General features: G+C 42.1%; 1 protein-coding gene across 1 annotated transcript; it reads left to right on the top strand.

Annotated features, from left to right (window-relative positions):
- The first annotated feature begins 794 nt into the window (after nucleotides 1-794).
- Nucleotides 795-19,798, top strand: LOC108799287 (estradiol 17 beta-dehydrogenase 5-like). Its single transcript, XM_018571132.1, has 8 exons — nucleotides 795-851; nucleotides 4,954-5,121; nucleotides 6,935-7,051; nucleotides 9,945-10,067; nucleotides 13,296-13,405; nucleotides 15,844-16,009; nucleotides 17,037-17,119; nucleotides 19,741-19,798. Exons 1-8 carry the CDS (start codon nucleotides 795-797, stop codon nucleotides 19,781-19,783), a joined length of 867 nt encoding a protein of 288 aa, XP_018426634.1. The 3' UTR covers nucleotides 19,784-19,798.
- The last annotated feature ends 189 nt before the right edge of the window (nucleotides 19,799-19,987 follow it).

Here is a 19,987-nt window from a genome sequence, read left to right as displayed (position 1 = left end):
TGTAATGCCCATGGGTTTGAAATGGGAAGTTCAACAAGTGCATATAAGTGTGATGAATAGGTGTCCACAAACCTTTTACCATTCTGTGTCTATTTGGAATGCAAATATAAGTACTACAAGTAATATGCATTATTGTGCATAATGGGGGTATACTGAGTGTATTGGAATGCATGGTGGGATGAGATAAAAATTCAACCTCTGACAGTCTTTTCTATCTTTGGGGGACTCTATTGGTGAGACCTCACCATCCCTGCTGGATTTTTATTCATTTCATATTACAGAAAATGTTACAGGGAAACTAGAACACACAAGGTTGGACAGAAATGCCACAATTCCCATGTGGACAGGAAGAGAGTTGGGAATTATGGTAGGAAGCTCAGTGTTGGAGCATCCAAAAGAAGAAAAAAAAAGCTCTCAGCTCACTAGAAACGTCCACGTCCCTGCCATGACTGACTCTCCCTCACGCATCAATCAGATTAAAACCTGCCATGTAAATTTAAATCTTATCGGCATTATTACATAATTTCTACTTTCAGCAGCAGAGTCACATATTAAACTTTCTTTCATAACCAACCTGTTGTAGGTAGAAATCTACTATCTACAATGCAGGTACTACACTTTAATCCTTTTATTCCCAAGATTCTTGTTGATAGAATATATGACTTCACCTCATGTAGCTACACAGACACTCCTCCTTATTCTCTGTACATACAGCATAGCTTTTAAAACGCATTGCTCTGTGTTTTTGTGGCTCAGCTTCAGCCATGGCAGTCTGTCTTCATCCTACTCTGCTGATGAATGATGGCAACAAGATCCCAGTTATTGGGTTTGGGACATACGCTCCAGAATATGTGAGTACACACAAGCATGCAGAAAATTGGAATGTTTGGGGATTATGGGAATCTAAGCAAGATATGGAAACCCTCTGAGAGTAACCTGATTCTGATCTGCGCTACGCTTTATATGGTAATAAACTGCAACAATCTTTACTGAACAACTGGCAAAAATGTATCAGTAACTAAAGTCCACAAAAGATAAACTAGTCCATGATAGATCAAAACAATTTAAATAGTCCATTAGGAAAGTTCCTATTGCTCTTCAGCTCAGCACATAAGGAGAAGAACGCTCTTATGACTACATAACATACTGTACATAAACATCGCAGAGCTTAACAGCATAGTGTAGTAGATTCTTTAATGTAAGCCAGTAAAAACAAAGTAACACACTTTGTACTCTTGGGGACAATTCACACCAGCTACTGTGCAAAATGCACAGCGGCTGGTGTGCGTTGCCCAACACAGCGCCAACGTGTACTTTCTATACAAAGTGATATTGAATTTAATTCTACGGGCACATCGGGGTGAGAGGTGGTTGCTCTGCGCCGCATCCCGCTGCACTAAAAAAAAAAAAGGACAGCACGCCATACTTTTTTTTCCCCGCATTACCATCGCAACGCAGTGGTGTGAACTGAGCCCCTCTGTGACAAGAAAATTGCTATTTCCAGTGCAGCCCTAAGGCATGTTGTGTGAAGTGACCCTTAGTCTCTATTCACACTTGTGCACACGTATTTTAACCTGTTTTTGTGGTTTGTTTTTCTTGTGGTTTAATGCCGTTCTCATGCCTTTTTATATGTTTTATGTTTTTGTTTTGCCCAATGAAGGTGAAATTAAGTATAATACACTACTGTATAACACACAGGTCACGCTGGGTGTCTGGGTTGCCATGGCTGCGGCGGCTGGCACCAGATGTTTCAGCATGAGGATTCAAGTGTGTTTACCACTCAGACCACCAGGGAATACTTAATACAGCCAAGTTTATAATTCATGCCTCCTTACAGCAGTGTATTATACAGAATTAAATGTGATCTCACACTATCCGCTTAACTTACAAAGCAAACATATCAGGTTAAGGATCCTTATTTTCAAAAAAGTGACAGTTATTTCCTGCAGAGTCCAATGAGATTTGAAAGTGACAGTCACATGGTTAAAATAAAAGCACAGTGCGCAGAAGTTGCCAACTGTCTGCAGAGTCAATAGCTACAGACCTCCAAACTTTGTGTGGCCTTCAGATTGGCACAACAACAGTGCATAGAGAGCTTCATCGAATGGGTTTCCATTGCCGAGCAGCTGCATCCAAGCCTTAAATCACCAAGTGTAATGCAAAGCGTCGATGCAGTGGTGTAAAGCATGGCGCCACTGTACTCTAGAGAAGTGGAGACGTGTTCTCTGGAGTGACGAATCACGCTTCTCTGTCTGGCAAGCCAATGGACTTATTAGGAAGCCAGCCCAGTGCTCAGGAAGTGTTGGAGTTGTGTGTATGTGTGCAGGGAGCACACAGACAAACTCGGGTGCGTGCTGGACGCACACGGAACAGCCAGGGGGGCTGGGAGAGGTCAGGAAGGTCGGTGACCCCAGGGACCTGTCGGACAGACTGCTAAGAGAGCAGAGTGAGGGCTCACGAGGGGAGAGGTCAGAAAGGTCGGTGACCCTAGGACCTGTGGTACAGACTGCTAAGAGAGCAGAGTGAGGGCTCACGAGGGGTGAGCAAGCGTGAGAGTCTTGAAGCTGTGGAAAGCTACCGAGCGAAGCTAAAAGACTGTCTTATGTTGCTGTTGCAAGCTATTTTGTGTTTGCCCTTTCAATAAACTGCATTTTCCTTGACTTACCTGGACTACAGTGGAGTGTTCTTGTTACAAATATATATATATATATATATATATATAACAATAATAAATACATATTTGTATAAAAACGTGTTTGTGGGCTATGCTAGGCTCATATTTGGGACTCGGGTTATACTTTATAAGAGTGTACTAGCTTCCAATTCTTTATTATGGCCACTTTGTGCCAGTGTCTGCAAATGGAAGATCCCTTATGTCTCTTCATGACATAATTTTTTTATATCTTTCATTTTCTATTAGGGATTGGAGCATAGCTTGGATAACAAATATTTTAAGCCCAGATGTGCCACTATTATGAAAGTTTTTAATGTCCTCAGGGGACTTTGAACTTATCACTTCCTTCCTTGATAAATCTCATATGTTCACCTATCCTGGTTCTTAGTATTCTTTTTGTTCTGCCTTCATAAAGTAGGCCACAGGGGCAACATAACCTATATACTACATATGTAGTTGAACATATGATGAAATAATTGATTTCACGTTTCTTCCCTTTTGAAATGCAGAATTGTTTTCCATCCATGGTGGATAAACATGAAACTTTGGGAAGGGGTCACTTGGCAGAACTTTATATGTTTTTTCATCTGCTGTGATAAAATTCATCTTGCTTAGTACTATGCTGCCACCCTTATCAATTCTTTAATAGTTCCTTTCTTATTATTCATTAAGCTGGTTTACCTATAATGATAAATTAAAATGATTAGGTTTTGGTTTACAAAGGGAAATGGAGTCAGAGTGCACCATTTGAGTGCAGGTGTGAATGCCCTCAAAGTTATTTTACTGGGTGAAGGAGTGCTTTAACCTTTTTTTCCATATTTGCAGACTTTAACTCATCAGCAAAAAATCTTGCTAGAATTAAGCCGGGTATACACGGTAATATTTTTAACCTGTGGGCTGAAAAAAGAAAATATCACAGATAAGCATTTTTAATGCGTTTCTAACGTTATTACGTCTACAGGTACATGCCACACACAATCTGATTGTACAGTCTCCTTTAGATCTACTGACAAATAAATTGTACAGGGGTCTGCCTGACTTGATACAAATTGGATACAAAGAAGATTCTACATAGTGTACAATTACACTGTATCATGGGTGGCCATGAATATATTTTTGATGACTGCTGTGAGTGTAGGATGGGTAATGTGCATCAGTGTGGCAAGTGGGCTTGTGAAGAATTGCATAGGAGGGATGTCAGGCTTTGTGCTAACTAATACGTTAGCCTCTATACTGGGATGCCATTAGGAAATACGGGGCCCCATACAGCCTACCTGACAGCATCCCCCTGCATACAGCCTGCTTGGCAGGCCCCCACTCATACAGCCTACCTGGTAAGGCCCCCCTCCCCTCCCCATTAACATACATGGACATGCCCTTCACACACATGTTCATTCAAATCAGATGGCTGGGGTGGCAGGGGTTGGTTTTACATTTTGTTCTATTTTTATTTATTTTATTATTTTTTACATTTTTTATCACCTTTTTTTTTTCTTTTCACTTAACTTTTACTATCAAAAAGGGTATAACAAGCCCCTATGTGACAGCATTTGGAGGTGACAGGTTCTCTTTATGTAAAACAGCAAAACGTTTCCAGGCACACTCACCAGCCAGCATGCAAAAAAACCTGTCTAACCACTAAGGTTAAAAGCAGAGGTTCTCTTTATGGAGACATCAGGGGTCTATTAGATTCCTGATGTCTCTCCTGCTCTCCAATACAGGCGATCAAGCACAGGATTGTGCTTGATTATCTTCAGTGTACTTGAAAAGCTGTGAAGGCACCACAGGGAATTCTTGTTGTGGGAAGCTGTGTGGGCAACACCTGCCAGGCCCCCACTTCCATCCTTATAGGGGCCCTATACAGAAGGTTGGCTGTAACCCCCTATCAGAGGCCCTGAATGTGTATGTCCAGCATACTTTTTTTTTCTAGTTTTTGAATGGGGAAGGACTGGAACCCTTGTTGGGGTTTTTATTCCTATCTGGGGCTCTGTTAGAGAGATATCCCCTCACGTCCTGCCCTGCTGACGACGGTTTACCAGTCAAGAATTAAGGGGAACTTTCCAATAACAACATAGACAGAAATAAAATGTATTTTCTTTAGTAGAGTAGGGAAAGCTTAGAACTCCTGTCAGATTTATATTATGTAGTCTTGTGAAATCGAGATTGTATCACATAAACAATTTTACAAATTGTCAGTGAATGGAGGTAAAATGTATTTAACACCAATCAACTTGTAGTGATACTCACTGGCACTGTATACACGGCTGCTTGCGCTCTAGATCCCGGTTTCCCTCAGTGAAGAAGCCACTGAAGTTGCCATCGAGGTTGGCTTCCGCCACATTGATGGAGCACACTTCTATCAGAATGAGAAAGAGGTGGGTCGTGCCATCCAGAAGAAGATCGCTGATGGGACTGTAAAAAGGGAAGATCTCTTTTATACAGGAAAGGTGAGGACGTTCTTCTTTGGCTTACTGGGCAATGTTGGTCTCCTGGGTCCAATGAATGGTAGATACAATGCAGGGAATTTATCAAAACTGGAGCAGGCAGAATCTGGAACAGCTGCCCATGGCAACCAATCAGCTGCCATCTTTCATTTTCAAAGTGTAACTAAACAAACTGAACATAGAAGTTGATTGGTTACTATTGGCGACTGCTCCAGAGTCTGCCTCCTCCAGTTTTGATAAATTCCACCCAATGTCTACATGGGGCTTGTATCTTCTTACTATGTTTCTTTCATGCTTTTTTCTATATGAAATATTTTTTTCGATTTCTCTCTAAATTATACTGGTAGATTAATTAGCATTTACCCAAACTGGCCTTCCTATTTGTGTCTGTATAACTGTGGTGGGACGTGTAGCTTCTAATCTGTCCTGGGGAAGGGGGGGAGTCTGATGTAAATCCCTGCAAACCAAAGCTCAGAGAGAGGGAGGAAAAAGCAGAACAAGAAGCCAGACACTTCATGTGCTCAAAATAAGCATAGGAGAAGAGGGCACAGTGACAGAGGTGAGATAATCAGTCTTTACTGCCCAGTCACAGTCTGGGGGTGGGGAGGAGACCTGTAAATATGACTTACGTATACATTAAAAATGATAGGATTAGCTAAGATCTGGAGAAGGAAAACAAACTTTCAAAACATTTTGGTTTTAAAAAGTGGTGAAACTTTATAAATCAATATAAAAGGAAGTAAATAGTCAGTTTTAAAACAGGAAAATGATAAAATTTACCCCTTTACAACTAGACCCCTTAACGTTGCACCACACTATATTCTGGGGGGGCCTAGGTTTAGCCTGCACTCTATGCACTCTAGCCAAAACTCCACCCTTCTAACTTGCAGCACCATTATTGAATGTATAAACAGCCACTATATGATGCAGCAAGTCCACTAAATAGTAAAAAGTGCTAATTTTTGTACTGCTATTCTTCTCTTCAGACCACTTTCAGGGCGGTTCACACCAGCTCCAGTGCGTTCCAGCACAATTCCTGCATTCAGGGGAGGGAGGGGGCATGGCGGTGCGTTGAAGTCAATGACACCGCAGCCACGTCTTCCACCTGCAGTGTGATCGCCCGCACCAGAACACGTGGCACATTAGTGCCTGCTTTCCGGTCCAGTGCGATCTGAAAAAATGCATTCACTATTTTTTCAGATCGCACTGGACCGGAGCACAGGCACCTCCCGCCCCTAAACGCAGGATGCCGGCAGGGGGGCACTCCAGTGAGTTCCAGCAGTGAATTGTGCAGGAACGCACCAGAGCTGGTGTGAACTGGCCCCAAAGCTGATTTCTAGGCAGATATAAAAAGACACAAATTAATCCAGCTCTGTAATCGTTTTTTAAATACCAGCAGTGTACCCACATTTGACCTGGTGTCACCCTTTTACAGTCCCTCTACAACAGAGCTCAGACAGAGAGGCAGAATCAGCACAAGGAACCAATCATTTCATGTGCTGACTAGAAGCATGCTGATAGGAGGAGAGTGTAGAGTGACAGAGAGATGAGCACATCACTGTGCTGCTTCTTCTTTCATTATATACTCACAGGCTAGGTTTAGAGAATATGGGAGGAATGATTCTGGCCATCAGGCTGAGGACATCATGTGGCAGAATAACTGTGTGTGAAGGGGGGGCATCTCTGGATCTAGGGTGAATCCTGCACCAAAAGCTGTTCTTTTATTAAATTTTTTAATGGGTTATTATTTTTATCTTCTGAATATGCGATCTGGTGCACAGAGTGAATAAAATTAAGCTTTGCTTTAACTTTTCAGTTATGGCCAACGTATCACTCACTGGAGCTGGCAGAACTTAATGTGACACAATCCCTGGAAACCCTTCAACTGGATTATATGGACCTCTTCCTCATCCACAGGCCCTTATCACTTAAGGTAAGTATCCGCATTCATCATATGACCGCGTACATGCTGCTCTTTTATGGTTATATTTCTAGCTGTACCCCTGTGATTTGGATCAGGCCCAGCTTGCTTCTGTGGCAACTGCTATCATTACACATTGCATGTAAGTGTTGATCATCCTGATTCATCCCAGCCGGCTCAATTATCTCTAGCTGACTATGACTTACATATTTTTAATGTGTCCCCCAAGGTGAGTCCAAGGTTTTTTAGCTACCTATAAATATAAAACAGGAACTATGTCTTAAAGAACAAGCAATTGTTGCACTTGTATGCCTAGAAGCCCAACTGCTACATTTTCTGATATTCAAAATGTGTTCCTCAACCTGCTACGAAGTTGGAAATTTAAAGTGTCACTAAACTCAGGAGTTAAATCTTAAAAATGCATTCAAGTACCTCAAGTAATAATAAAAATAAGGGATGCGCCGAAATTTCGGCCACCGAAACATATCGACCGAAAATGGCACTTTTGGCAAAATGCCGAAAGTGCCATCTTTTGACCGAAATAGCGGTGCATCTATTCTTTCTCTCCTCCCTGCTAGGCACTGCTCTGTGTCCCAGCAGGGAGGATAGAAACTGTCACAGGAGGCCGAGCGGTGTGGGTGGAGAGACCTGTGAGCACCGCTCAGCCTCATGTGACAGATCAGGAGAGCGGTGGTCACAGGAGACAGCTGTCACAGGAGGCCAGGCCGGCTGCGAGTGACAGCGAGTCAGGATGGAGAGCGGATACAAGCAGTCAGTGATCAGTGATACTTAACATGTTTAGGACTGCCAGAAAGCAGATCGAAAAAAAGATGTGGCCTTCAAAGACCTGCAACCTTGTTTTTGGAAATTTTGTTGATGTTGAAGTATATACAGTGGCGTCACAAGGAGTTGCGGAGGGTGCGGCTCGCACCCGGGTGACACCATTGGAGGGGTGACACCAAAATGACTGACAGTCACCCCCCTCTGAAAAGCCGACAGTATCAGGAGAGGTATCGGCATACCTTATCCCGCCGGGTGACTGTCCCCTCCTCTCTCTGCCGGCGTCCATCACCAAGATGGGCACCGACAGGTATCAGAAGACTGATCCCCGTGCGCAATGACGTCATCGCGCACGCACGTGGTGATGTCACGTGCATGCCCGGTGACGTCTCGGCGGGGTTACACTCGGTTACCGCTCCGGGTGTCACCCAGCCTCGGGACGCCCCTGAGTATATATATATTATAAAATTTGACAAATTGTTTTCGTTCTATAGCCCGGAGGAGATCTGCTCCCCATGGACGAAAATGGAAAACTTCAACTCGATACCACAACAGACCTGTGGACTATATGGGAGGTAGGCGCTTCATTGTCTTGGCTAGAATAATATTAATTGGTAACAGATATTGAATTCAATACAAAATGCTCTTTTTAGTTTATTCACAAAAACGTTCCACACCACACCTGGGGATTCCTCAGCAAGCCCCAGCCCTATTGAGGAAGCCCCAGGTGTGGGGAGGAAACGCGGCAAGGGTTACGTGTGGAAAGCTTCCCTGGATTCTCTGGACATATGAGATACTCACATTTGTTTGCTCATCCCCTATACAAGCCCAGTTAGGAACGAACATCCTGCCTACTGCCTGCCGGCTTGTGAAATAGAGGTGACGGAGCACAACTGACTGTGATATGGTTTCGATTGGATGGCTACTAAAATCATGCCTTTGCTTTGAAGGTTAGCGGGTGGCTTCCCGCGCCTTACGGGTAAACTCCCGTCTCCAATCTTGCCAGGCGCATCTTACCGTGGAGTGTCAAGTAGTCTTTCTCTCTTTTTGCACAGTGCGGCCGCACACGAAAGACCAAAATCTTAGAAGAAGCTTTCATTTCAGTCACTGAAACCCACGGAGTATCTTGTGCCTTTGGAAAGTGCTGGGAGAGGGGCATCCGCAGCTCCTGCCTGTATTGAGGAGCTACATTCTTTGCCAGTAATATCGTCTTATACTGGACACCTCTCCCGAAGTCTTTCTTCCATCTTTACACACAGGACTCTAGCATGTTCGTTTTCCCTCTAGCTTTTTGAACTGCAACATATGTGAGTACATTCTCTGATACATTGTTTCTTTTGAAAAGTACTTCAATCATCCAGAAACCTGCATAGATGGTCCTTTACCACACAGGTGGTTTTTAGGCAACAATTGTTATAATCATGCAGGATATATCCAGTGGAATGTTTTAAGTGTTTTTAAATGTCTCTGGTACATGAGTTTATTGTATATGTCTTTTTCTACTATTAAATATTGTATCAATAATTCTGATTTACCTGTTTTGAACCAATCTTTGTAGTAGGGATTTCTAATTTTTGGGGGAACGTTTTTGTGAATAGTTGTTTGAAACCCTGTAGATTGGTATATTAGTTTATACACTAGCGTAACTCCTCCCCCCTTTTTGTTGCATCTTTTTAGTTTATGCAATCTCACAAACAGGATGAAATATGTCTCTGTGTATTATATTACATTTCCAAATGAAGGCAAACAGATAAATTGATACGTCATTAAAATGTATATATAGGGACCACTTTTCCTGTAAGATGAATCTTAAGATATTGTACATAACTATGTGATCCCCCATTATGTGTTTATTATGCTGTTCCTTATTATGACAGTTCTCTGTTTCTTAAAGTAGACCTTTCTGTAAATTTACAAGTTCATATGAATACATTTCTGACAGGTTACACATACAAGAACATATGTTTTCAGAAAATCTTCATCTCTGCGGTTCCGTGACTTTGCCTAGGTTTAGATTATGACATCAGTCTGCTGCAGGCAGGAGGAAGCATTTCCTCAGCCTCCTCTCCCCCAGTGATTAGACTACAACATTGTCATTTCACCACTATGCTTCTACCACCTACAGGCCATGGAGAAGTGTAAAGACGCTGGGCTGGTAAAATCCATTGGAGTCTCCAACTTTAACCGTCGGCAGCTGGAGAAGATTCTCAACAAGCCTGGACTGAAGTATAAGCCAGGGTGCAACCAGGTAACTAACAGTTATATTATTAAAAGTCATGATTATATCCAAAATGTTACTAACACTGCAGTATATTTATATCACTACATGTCTATATATATTAAAACTTTTGCACTTGTGTAAAATGTTTTTCTTTGAGTCCATTGGGGAACACAGCAATTCAGATAGATGCGGGGTATACTGCAGCCTACAGCAGGTTTGGACACTGGTGAACAGAAAAATTGTAAGCCAGCCTCTTTATAATCCCTCCTCTATCTTGCATTGGCAAAACAAAAAGACACAGAAGAGTGGGACCTGTGTCCCTCAATAGATTACAAGTACAAAAATCCCTTTTTCTTTTACGTCTATTAAGGGACATAACATAGGAATTCAAATACAGTCAGGATGTCATAAAGCAGTCTACCTGAGAGGCAGGCAACAGTCACTGACAGGCCTTCAAGAAGGAGCTAGAAAGGTCGGTAAGTCAGAACCAACTAAAGAACCAATTCCTGAATCTGGACCAGAGGAGGAGAAGCCCCCTGTAAGAAAGAGGAAGCTGCTAACCACCAAGGGGTGGCAACAAAGGAACACCGAGTCTGATCCAGCAAGAGGTGTTAAACCAACAACCCATCAAAACAGGTGGAACAACATAACTACCTGACTATGAAAGAAACAGTCCACAACACGATGGGGGTCAATAGAAAAATACACTGGGGTAAGCCTCTGGGAGTAAAGGCCCCATAGGGAACCTTAGACAAAACCAGTTATGCAAGATCAGCGGTTATATACACTTCCCACCCTTAAGAGAGAAGGAAGGAAGTTTCCATAATAAGGAGGAAGCCAAACAACCGATTCTCGCTAAAACAATTTCAAATAATGCTAGAATCATTACAGCGGAATAACCCATAGGAGTTGCATAGTGATCCCTGAGACTGGTAGAGAAACCAATGGTATGAGCAAGTCATCTAGACTATAGGGGATGGGGTGCATAAGAGGCACCCCCACAACATAGGCCACAAGCCCAGACTCGTAAAAAGGTGCAACAGCAGAAAAAATAGGGTGAACCAAATTTATACTCTTAGCCCCTGGAAGTGTCTCTGATAAAATAGCTCTGCAGGGCCTGCCTAACCCTGAGCAAAGAATCTGCTGATCCACCTCAGACCAATGAATCATCCATAGCCATGAAGAAGGAAACTAAGCTGGTATCTGTGAAACCTTCCTCACAAGGCTGAAGAACAGCCACAGAAGGAGCACCTACATCCAGGCAATCAGGTCCCATGACATCCTCAAGCAGGGAGAGAGCCTTCCAGAGATAGTTTCTGCCTGTCACACCGAAGATGAAGAGCGCCCAGGTGCATAGACCTCACCCAGTGCAGACACTTCCAGGTAAGGATAGTAAGATTGAAAGGCATTGCGGGGAATGTGCTTCTGAGAGTAGAACCTTTGCAGTCATCCAGTGTAAAGACCAGGAGGTTTATCCTGTAGCTGAAAGGACTTCCATTTCTTCCCAGAGGAGTAGACATAGCAACACCTAGGTACGGTCCAATCTAGGAGTCTAATCTAGGACGGTCAAGGCAGGGTTCCTCAAGGAAGAGGAAATAATCTCTTCAGAGAGCCAGACGAGTCCTGGGAATGGAGGCAACCCAGCAAGTGGGACCTCCCTGGGGCAGGGGGAAAGAGACCACCCCGCTTACCTGGAGAGATTGATGAGTTATGCCAAGGGACTATGTGATCCATAGAAACAATGTGGCTAAACATCCAGATGCAGGGTAGTATGTACTACATCAATAAGGTCTGTCACAATTAACTGTAAATCTGAGGTGACTGCAGGAGACTCCAGTGCCTTAAAAACAGTCCCTTCAAAAGGTAGACTGCTGGGACTCTGAGTCAGAGATGGTAACAGGGCCCATATAGACAGTCTGATCTAGGGGCCCCGGGAGGGTCAGAGGATGACTCTGCAGGACATGGTGCCAGAACGTTTAGAACCTCTGCAGGCACAATGCCCTGTGGGCTGAGCACAGCCAGTTATAAAATCCCAAGTGGACATAAAGGTGACAAGGAGAGGACATGGCCAACAGACCTGAGGAAGACTCTGATGATGATAGCTCTATGCCAATAGGAGTCTCAGGTTCTATTTACAGTCAGGTTCTTTCTGGTGATACAGGGTAAATGCCTCCAGAACCACTAGAAGTATAGGCCTCTAGTAGAGGTCATCTGTAGCAGCTAGACTGTCCTTTTTGTGTCTTAGTGAACACAAGATGGATAACAATAGCACTTAACCTTCAGCACTTAACCTTCAGCACTTAACCTTCAGCACTTAACCCTCACTGTGGTAAACCGACTACAGAGGAAAATTTAAATAGGCACTTAGCTCTGGACCTGCAAAGCACTCAACAACTAATTAAGACAGTTAGGTCTGGAAAGCTAAACAATGCAGAGCCCAGTACCCAAAGGTCACATTGCTGGCTAGCATGTCCAGTTGGGTCCAGCTACAACCTTTAAAGGCAGACTGAGAAAACACCAATCCAGATATTGGCTATATAGGAAAAAATCCATAAAGAAGACACAAACAGCAACAGAGCTGAGGAAAAGGCTAAGGAAAAGGCTTGCAACCTCGTAGGACACTAGTAAAAAAGCTGAGGCATGCTAGGTAGAAGAGTGGTTATACGGAGGCTGGCTTACAATGTTTCTGTTTGCCAAGGTCCAACCCTCCTGAAGGTTGCAGTATAACCTTACTGTTTATAAATTCCTGTGTCCCACAGTGCATGATAAAGAAATATATACTTTAAAACTCTAGGGCTTGAACCAATTGCAACCAATTGAGATCCTAGGGCAGCACAGTGGCGTAGTGGTTAGAGCTTTTGCCTTTCTGCACTGCGTAAAGCGCTGTGTAAAATTGTTGGTGCTATATACTGTAAATACCAGTAATAAATAAATAAATCCTCAAATTTTCAACTCAGGTGGAAGCTATTTAGGTAATGTTAGCCATTAGAAATGTTCTTGCTTCAGGATCTCCCTGTGTCATACTGTGCAATTCCAAGTACATTGCTCCAGGTTTTTTTTTTTAATTGCCTGCTACCTTTTCCCTGAAGGAATTTAGAGGCCAAATGTTGGCCCAGTTCTTACTCTTTTCTTCTTACAGGTAGTCTTACTGTTTCTCATCCACCTAAAAATGTAAAAAATGTAGAAGATTTTAATAGAAACATCCTTTTAAATTGAAAATTAGGCTTTAAGTGATGCCCTCTCATTCTTTTGCAGATTGAAAGCCACCCATACCTGAATCAGAGCAAAATGTTGGAGTTCTGCAAGGCACATGATGTCCTGCTGGTTGCATACAGTGCCCTGGGCTCACACAGACACAAGTATTGGTATGACATGGGGGAAGTGGGTGCCTTAGATGTTCGTGGTCACATTATCCTGTCTCCGAAGGAGCTTACCCTCGCTACCAAAGCTGTCAATACACAAACGGGTGGACAAGTTGGAGGGTGACAAGATAGTGGTGTGTGGAGCATGCTGCATCAAGAAGTGGCCTGCTACACACAGGAGCTGATGTCAGTGCTCCTGATATAGTGCTTTAACATTTCCCAGAAACTCTGAAGCAACACCCGGCCATTGCAGGAGTAAAAGAGGCTCCAGGCCCAGCTGTGCAAGCCAACCACAGTGCCTGAGGCTGGAGCCTCTCTTGCCTTTCCACAGGAATCTATGGGAGATGTAGAGCATCTTCTGAGGCTCCGGTAGCTTTGTTTAAAACACTGGGAGAGGACCTTCAAAAATCTGTGTCTCCCGAAATTCTTGGAAGATTCAACACTACTGGAGCATGGGATTGGAAACAAGTAGTGCCTGGTGGTATGCAGGAAGGCCAGGAGATGCCAGGAACAGAAGAGAGGAGGGCAGTAAGTTCTTGGTAATCAAACATGTGGAAAGCAGGAAGTTCAATGGGAGGAAAGTGTAGATGGGCTCACAGGAGGGGGACAGAGCTGTGTAGAGAACTAAGTAACTTGAGTCTTCTTCTCCTGCACTGTGTATCCTAGCTGAGCTAGCCAAAATGTAAATGTCCCATTAATACAATTGGAACACCTACTAGTCTGTGTAAGCTGGGCTGCCAGTCATCATGGCATAGTGGATGGGCTGGGCACAAACACAACAGCAGGTCCTGACCTGCTTGCTAGCTGCCCTGTTGGGTAAAACTATTTATTGTTATTATGAGGTGTGACTTTGGGGTGGTTAGCACAAATGGTGAGCGCTTAAGGAACAGTCTTGAAGCCATTTTAAAACATAAACAGGACAGTCTTTTATTTCATTCAGCAACAGAAAACAAAGCTTCAACGATAATACAAGGTCTGCTTGTATTTCAGCAAAACTGAAGGTACGACTATCTCACCACTCCAGGTTGTTGCACATACTCCTTGTGTCCCAGTCTCTGGACATTAGGGTATTTCTTAACAGAGCCACAGTCCACCTCTCGTAGCACTCTTAAACACATCCCTCATGTGTCACTGGCTCTCTGTCTCCTCGGCTGTCTTCGAGGTGCCTCCAGCACACACAGCCACCTCTTCCCAGCTGGAGCCCAGAGCACTAGCCAGCACCCTTCCCATAAGTGCTGTGCACAGGTGTGCAATTAAGTGCTGGTCACTATTAAACAATGGACCCAGGAATGGAGATTTCATCACTCCCAATTCTCTTTGAAATCTCCAAGTTCCAGGATCCCATGCCAAATCCAGGTTTTCTAGGAAGAGAACTGAAAAGCCAGTTCTTTCCCAGCAAAATAATTTGTTTCCTGGAACTGCTCAGCCCCTCTGCCTGAGAGTCCTGGGTGACTACAACCCCCAGTTCTACCGTGGGATTGCCACACAACACCACAGAGGTCAGAAGCTCCACATTTTAAAATAGAAATCGGATTTTACATTAAAACAGAGTACTCATTTAAAGTGTATCTACAGCCAAAACTAATTTATTTCTCCAGTTTTTTGGTAGAGTAGATGGGGTTAAAACTTTTGACATGTTTTGCCATAATTGTATTGCTTTCCGTGAAGTGTTGGGGGGATTTAATTTCACTTCCTATCTCAGTAACAATGTCTGGCCAGGGCATTAAGTAATGGGGAACCTCCAGATGTACACAGACAGCAATAACGTAGAAACTAGAGTAGCGTAAAAGAAACTAGAACCCTATATGCTGTTCTTTGCTTTCTGGTCCCCATTGGGAATTCTTGCCACACATCCTGTTTTGGGGGCATCTTGTTTTTTGGGTTGTGCATGGTTTGGCTTTGTGGTACCCTGTTATTTGAATGTGCAACTTGACTGGAGGCGGTCAGCTGATCTTTTTACCTGTTGGCTATTATGTTTATATATACATTTACTGTGGATCTTGATGTTGTTCTTTCTGTCCCCTTGATAAGGGAAGCCTCCAAGTCCTCCAAATGTTGGTTTTTATTTTGATATATGACATAAATTAATTTTGGATCTGTAGTTCATCTTGGTGTGCAAACCTTTTCTGCATCCTGGACTTTTGCAGCTCACCATTTAGCCATGCACCGACCCTCATCTATGGTTTGTAAGAAGTCTGTGCAGTATGGTTTGATGTACTTCATGCCAAATAATTTAAAATAATTTTTTTTTAAGTTTTGGCTAAAGTGTGGAAAGGTAAGAATCTTTGGCAGGGTTTATTTTAAATAAACCCTGACAAAGATTCTTACCTTTCCTCACTTTAGCCAAAACTTAAAAAAAAAAGTTTTCTTGGCTGGAGTTACATATTTATTTAAAGGTTTCCTCAAAGTTGTTTTTCTATTATAATTTTTTTTGTATTTAGGGTGGATCAGAGCTCTCCATTACTTCTGGAAGATTTGGTCTTAGCTGAAATAGGCAAGAAGTACAATAAGACACCTGCGAACATCGCTATTCGCTACCAGATCCAGCGTGGAGTGGTGGCCATCACCAAAAGTTATAACCCGGACAGAATTAAGGAAAACTTCAAGGTTAATTTTGCACTCCTTCATGTGTTTTGGCAAAGGACATATTTATACATTCTGAGTTGTTATTGCAGCATTGTTCAATCGACTCTTCCCAAAAAATTAACTCCCTTTAGAGCTGCTGGAGCATCTTCTGCATCCAACACTTCCGTTTGTGTTGGATGCCTGGTCCCTTTCTGAGTGCTGTATTACTTTCTGCCAGCCCAAACGTCACTACCTATCCTATAGTGAAGTAGAAGTCAACAGAAGGAACCAAAGCTCATAAAAGGGACCATATTTTGGACATTCCAGGAAGTGCTGGATGCAGAAGATTCTTCAGATTTCTCTTCAAAGCATTTCTATTACAGGCAATGAAATGTTTAGTATTTTTTAAAGTCTTTCCCCCATCCCTGCCTTCCACACCTGCCTGCTTTCCTTTAATATGATGGTTAGGCTCACTGAATAATAGGGAGACTCAGAAGGTGGGAATGACTGTACCAAACTCAAATTCTCTAGTTTTTATCTCTGGATCCACAGGCCATTTTGGCATGTACTTTTCATTGAAGGTAACATTTTCTTTTGTATGTACTGATTGCTCAGTTTGTATTGCACAGGCTTGTAAAAAGAATTTATCTTAAACTTTATTCTTCAAAAATGTAATCAACGTGAATCTGTACTTTACCCATTCAGGGAAAGTAACTGGTTCATTTGATATCCCACGTCTTTGGTTGCACATGCACTGCATTGTAGGATGAAGGGTATTTCATGAGGCTCTAGTCAGTGAATAGGGTGGTGGGACAATCTGGGAGATGTTAACATAAACATCAGGGGAGGGCCTATGAAGCAAACCTGTTAATTTGTTCGATATGAAAAAAGCACAGGTTTCCTTTAACATCCAATATTCTAAAAAAAAATGGGCAGTTTCTAGCTTCGTCTCCCTCATCTTTGCCTGGTTCAAGCCCACGACTGGTCTTCGATTCACAAAATCATCTGCATTTTATTTCATGTGAACTATGAAGAATTATTTACTGAAGAAAACTTTTACTATTTTCAGGTCTTTGACTTTGAGCTGACACCTGAAGACATGAAAACTATTGACGGGATAAACAGAGACTTTCTTTATGTGGATATTCCGCTGTATGTTTCCATATGGAGTGTTTACACTGTTTTTAAGGGCTTGCTCTTTAGTGACTTTTATTTTGAATTAAACCCATCTAATGGTGAGATCTGGTATTGTAAGAGGCCCATATAGATGGTATTACCCAATTTCACCCAAGATTTTTTTAAAAATTCACAAAAAATTGATTCAGCAAATTTTTGAACCTTGGGTGAATGTTGTGTAAATCTCAAGTGGAAACATTCTTAAATAGATCCATATATGGATAAAGGTTTGTTGACACCTGACCATCACATGATAAGTTTGTTGAACAACCCATTTTAGAGCCATGGGCATTAATATGGAGTTGCCCTCCCCTTTGTGGCTGCAACAGCCTTCTTTCTTCCAGGAAAGCTTTCCACAAGGTATTGGAGAGAGGCTGTAACAGCAAACCATCTAATTACTAATGTCCCGATATATGAAAACATCCATTAACCATCCTTCTCAAAAATGCATTTCATGTTTTTATGAATCCAGTTCCAGGTGCTACACCATCCCTGGAGATCCAGGTGAGTATATCTTCAGTATTCCAGCCCCAAGACCAAAATGAGCAGTTAACCCTTGCAGTGCAGGGGGGTTGCACCACTGCAAGGGTTAATTTTGTTAATAGCTTGAGTTCCTCTTTGATCTAAAGTAAATGCATAAAACATGCTTGATTTTAAACAAATGTCAATCCTATCTATTTTAAAAAGAAAAGGTTTGTGGAATCCGATGCCCCCAACTATCTGGCACATGTAGAAGAATTGACAAAAATTTGGAGTGGTGTGTGGCCATTCCTCTTTCAAAGGATGTTTTATTGGTCATTGTGAGCTGGCAAAGCACAGCCGGTTTTGATTAATTTCCAAAGGCCTTTTAGTCACATAAGCAAGTTAAGTTGAATTGTGGTGCTTACACAGGGCCAGTTGATATGTCTTGCATGGGAAAAATCACAGATTGCTATAAAGCTAAACTCCAGGCTTACCTGTATTTTCCTCCACACTTGTAGCAAGTCCTCCTCTCTGTTGAAACTGAATACTCCCAACTCCCTGTAAATGTGCATCTTTACAATATAACCATTCGAAAAAAATCCAAGGCAGAATTCTGTAATTTTTACAGGTGCCTGGTGGCAAAGAGCAGACAGACCTAGTGATATCACTGGGTCTTAAAACAGGGGTTTCTTGAAAATCAAAATTATTTGAGCAAAAATGTTTAAGTGCATATTGTTTAGGGGGAACAAGGGAAGGTATTATATGTTTACACTATGCTTTAGGACATTTTAGGCTCAAACATAAAATTATTATGTTTTCTAGTTTGCATTTTATCAGAACTCCCTATTTGCAATTTTGTCTAGTTTCCCAAAGCAGAATATGCAAATTTGCTGATTTCCTTAACCAGACACTAATAATATTTTTTTTATCTGTACCCGTCCTGCTTTAAGATCAATGGGAGTCGGTGGGAACATTTTCTAAACAACAGATTTATGTTCTGCTTGCCTCCACTGTGTTATGATGATATGATAACTCTGCTGGTGGTTAGATTTTCGTCCCATGAACTAGAAAATGTCTGCACAGCGTTGGGTTCAGACTTCAATCATTGCATTCTTGTGGCAGCGGTGGGATTTGAGTTCTAAAAAAATAAAAAGAGCTGTAAATTGCTTAGGAGGGGGAAACCGAGGTGGGGGTGACCAATGATGATATTTGTTCAACTGGCTATTCTGTCCCTTCTATACGTTGTCCTGTGGTCTGTGTGTAGCTGAACATGCAGCTAAACCCTCCTATTCTGCAATAAGCCAGACCGGGTAAAATCTCAATGCTTTCTTAACAAAACAGGGTGGGGTGAAACTGGTAAAAAACATAGAAACATACAGTCAGTATACAGAACATGTAAACATAGCCTCAGCTTTATGTCGTACAATAATTGCCCAAATGTTTATCAAAACCATATTTTTAGGAAAAAAATGCTTAAATGAAGTTTAGTGCACACAAACACAATGTAATAACCCTTTTCTAGTAAAATATAAAAGAAGGGGTTACATTGAGTAAATAAAAACTATTCATGTCAAGCTTTAAAATTGCGTGCGCCCGTGTAATGTGCACAATTTCATTTGCATGCAGAGGGAGGGGTTGCATATGGAAGTGCTCAATTAAACGCATACTTTTTTGAACCTTTGTATTGTAACCCTGTTTAAAAATTCTTTAATACGAATATTGTAAAAAAAAAAGTGAATCGAAAAATGGAACTAAGGTGCAGCAGCAACCATGATCTTGGTATATCTACTTCAGGATCAGGCCATATATATATACATACAGCGGTCCTGAAGTAGTTAAAGAAACAGTTAAAAAACAGTCTTGAAACTGCTATAAGCAAGATATTTTCCTTCAGCTCCATCCAGTGGCAGGGATGTAAGCGTATTATTTCTACACGCCGCAGGCAGAACACTGGCCATAGTATAACTTTAAGCTTTTATTTAAATATTTAAAGACCTCAATACATTCCCAAATGAGTAACCTCATCCCACAAGCTGACCCTGCACACAGTACAATCCCTTTGTTCAACAGCTAAGTAATGTGAAGTTCTACTTGACTGCATGACTTGCTCACAATTCTTTTATCTCTCTTCACAGATTTGCTGCTCATCCGGAGTACCCCCTGCATGATGAATATTAAGGGAAATTTTGACAAGTAATATCTATGTCTCTAGACAAGATCTGCAGGTCACTTTTAAAGCCAATATGACCAGAAATACTGCTATGTCTACATTGGCACTTTATAAAGCCTTTGTAGTTGATGGGGTGTTTATGTTTGTCCAATTAGGATATATATACTATATGCATGTCTCTGATACACTGTAATAAAAGTTAACAGAAAAAT

The sequence above is a fragment of the Nanorana parkeri genome, unplaced genomic scaffold (assembly GCF_000935625.1).
Source record: "Nanorana parkeri isolate BGI_ZX_2015 unplaced genomic scaffold, ASM93562v1 scaffold1686, whole genome shotgun sequence".
In the NCBI taxonomy this organism is placed as follows: domain Eukaryota; kingdom Metazoa; phylum Chordata; class Amphibia; order Anura; family Dicroglossidae; genus Nanorana; species Nanorana parkeri.
The sequence above is the reverse complement of the archived record's forward strand: the minus strand, read 5'-3'. Positions and strand labels throughout refer to the sequence as shown.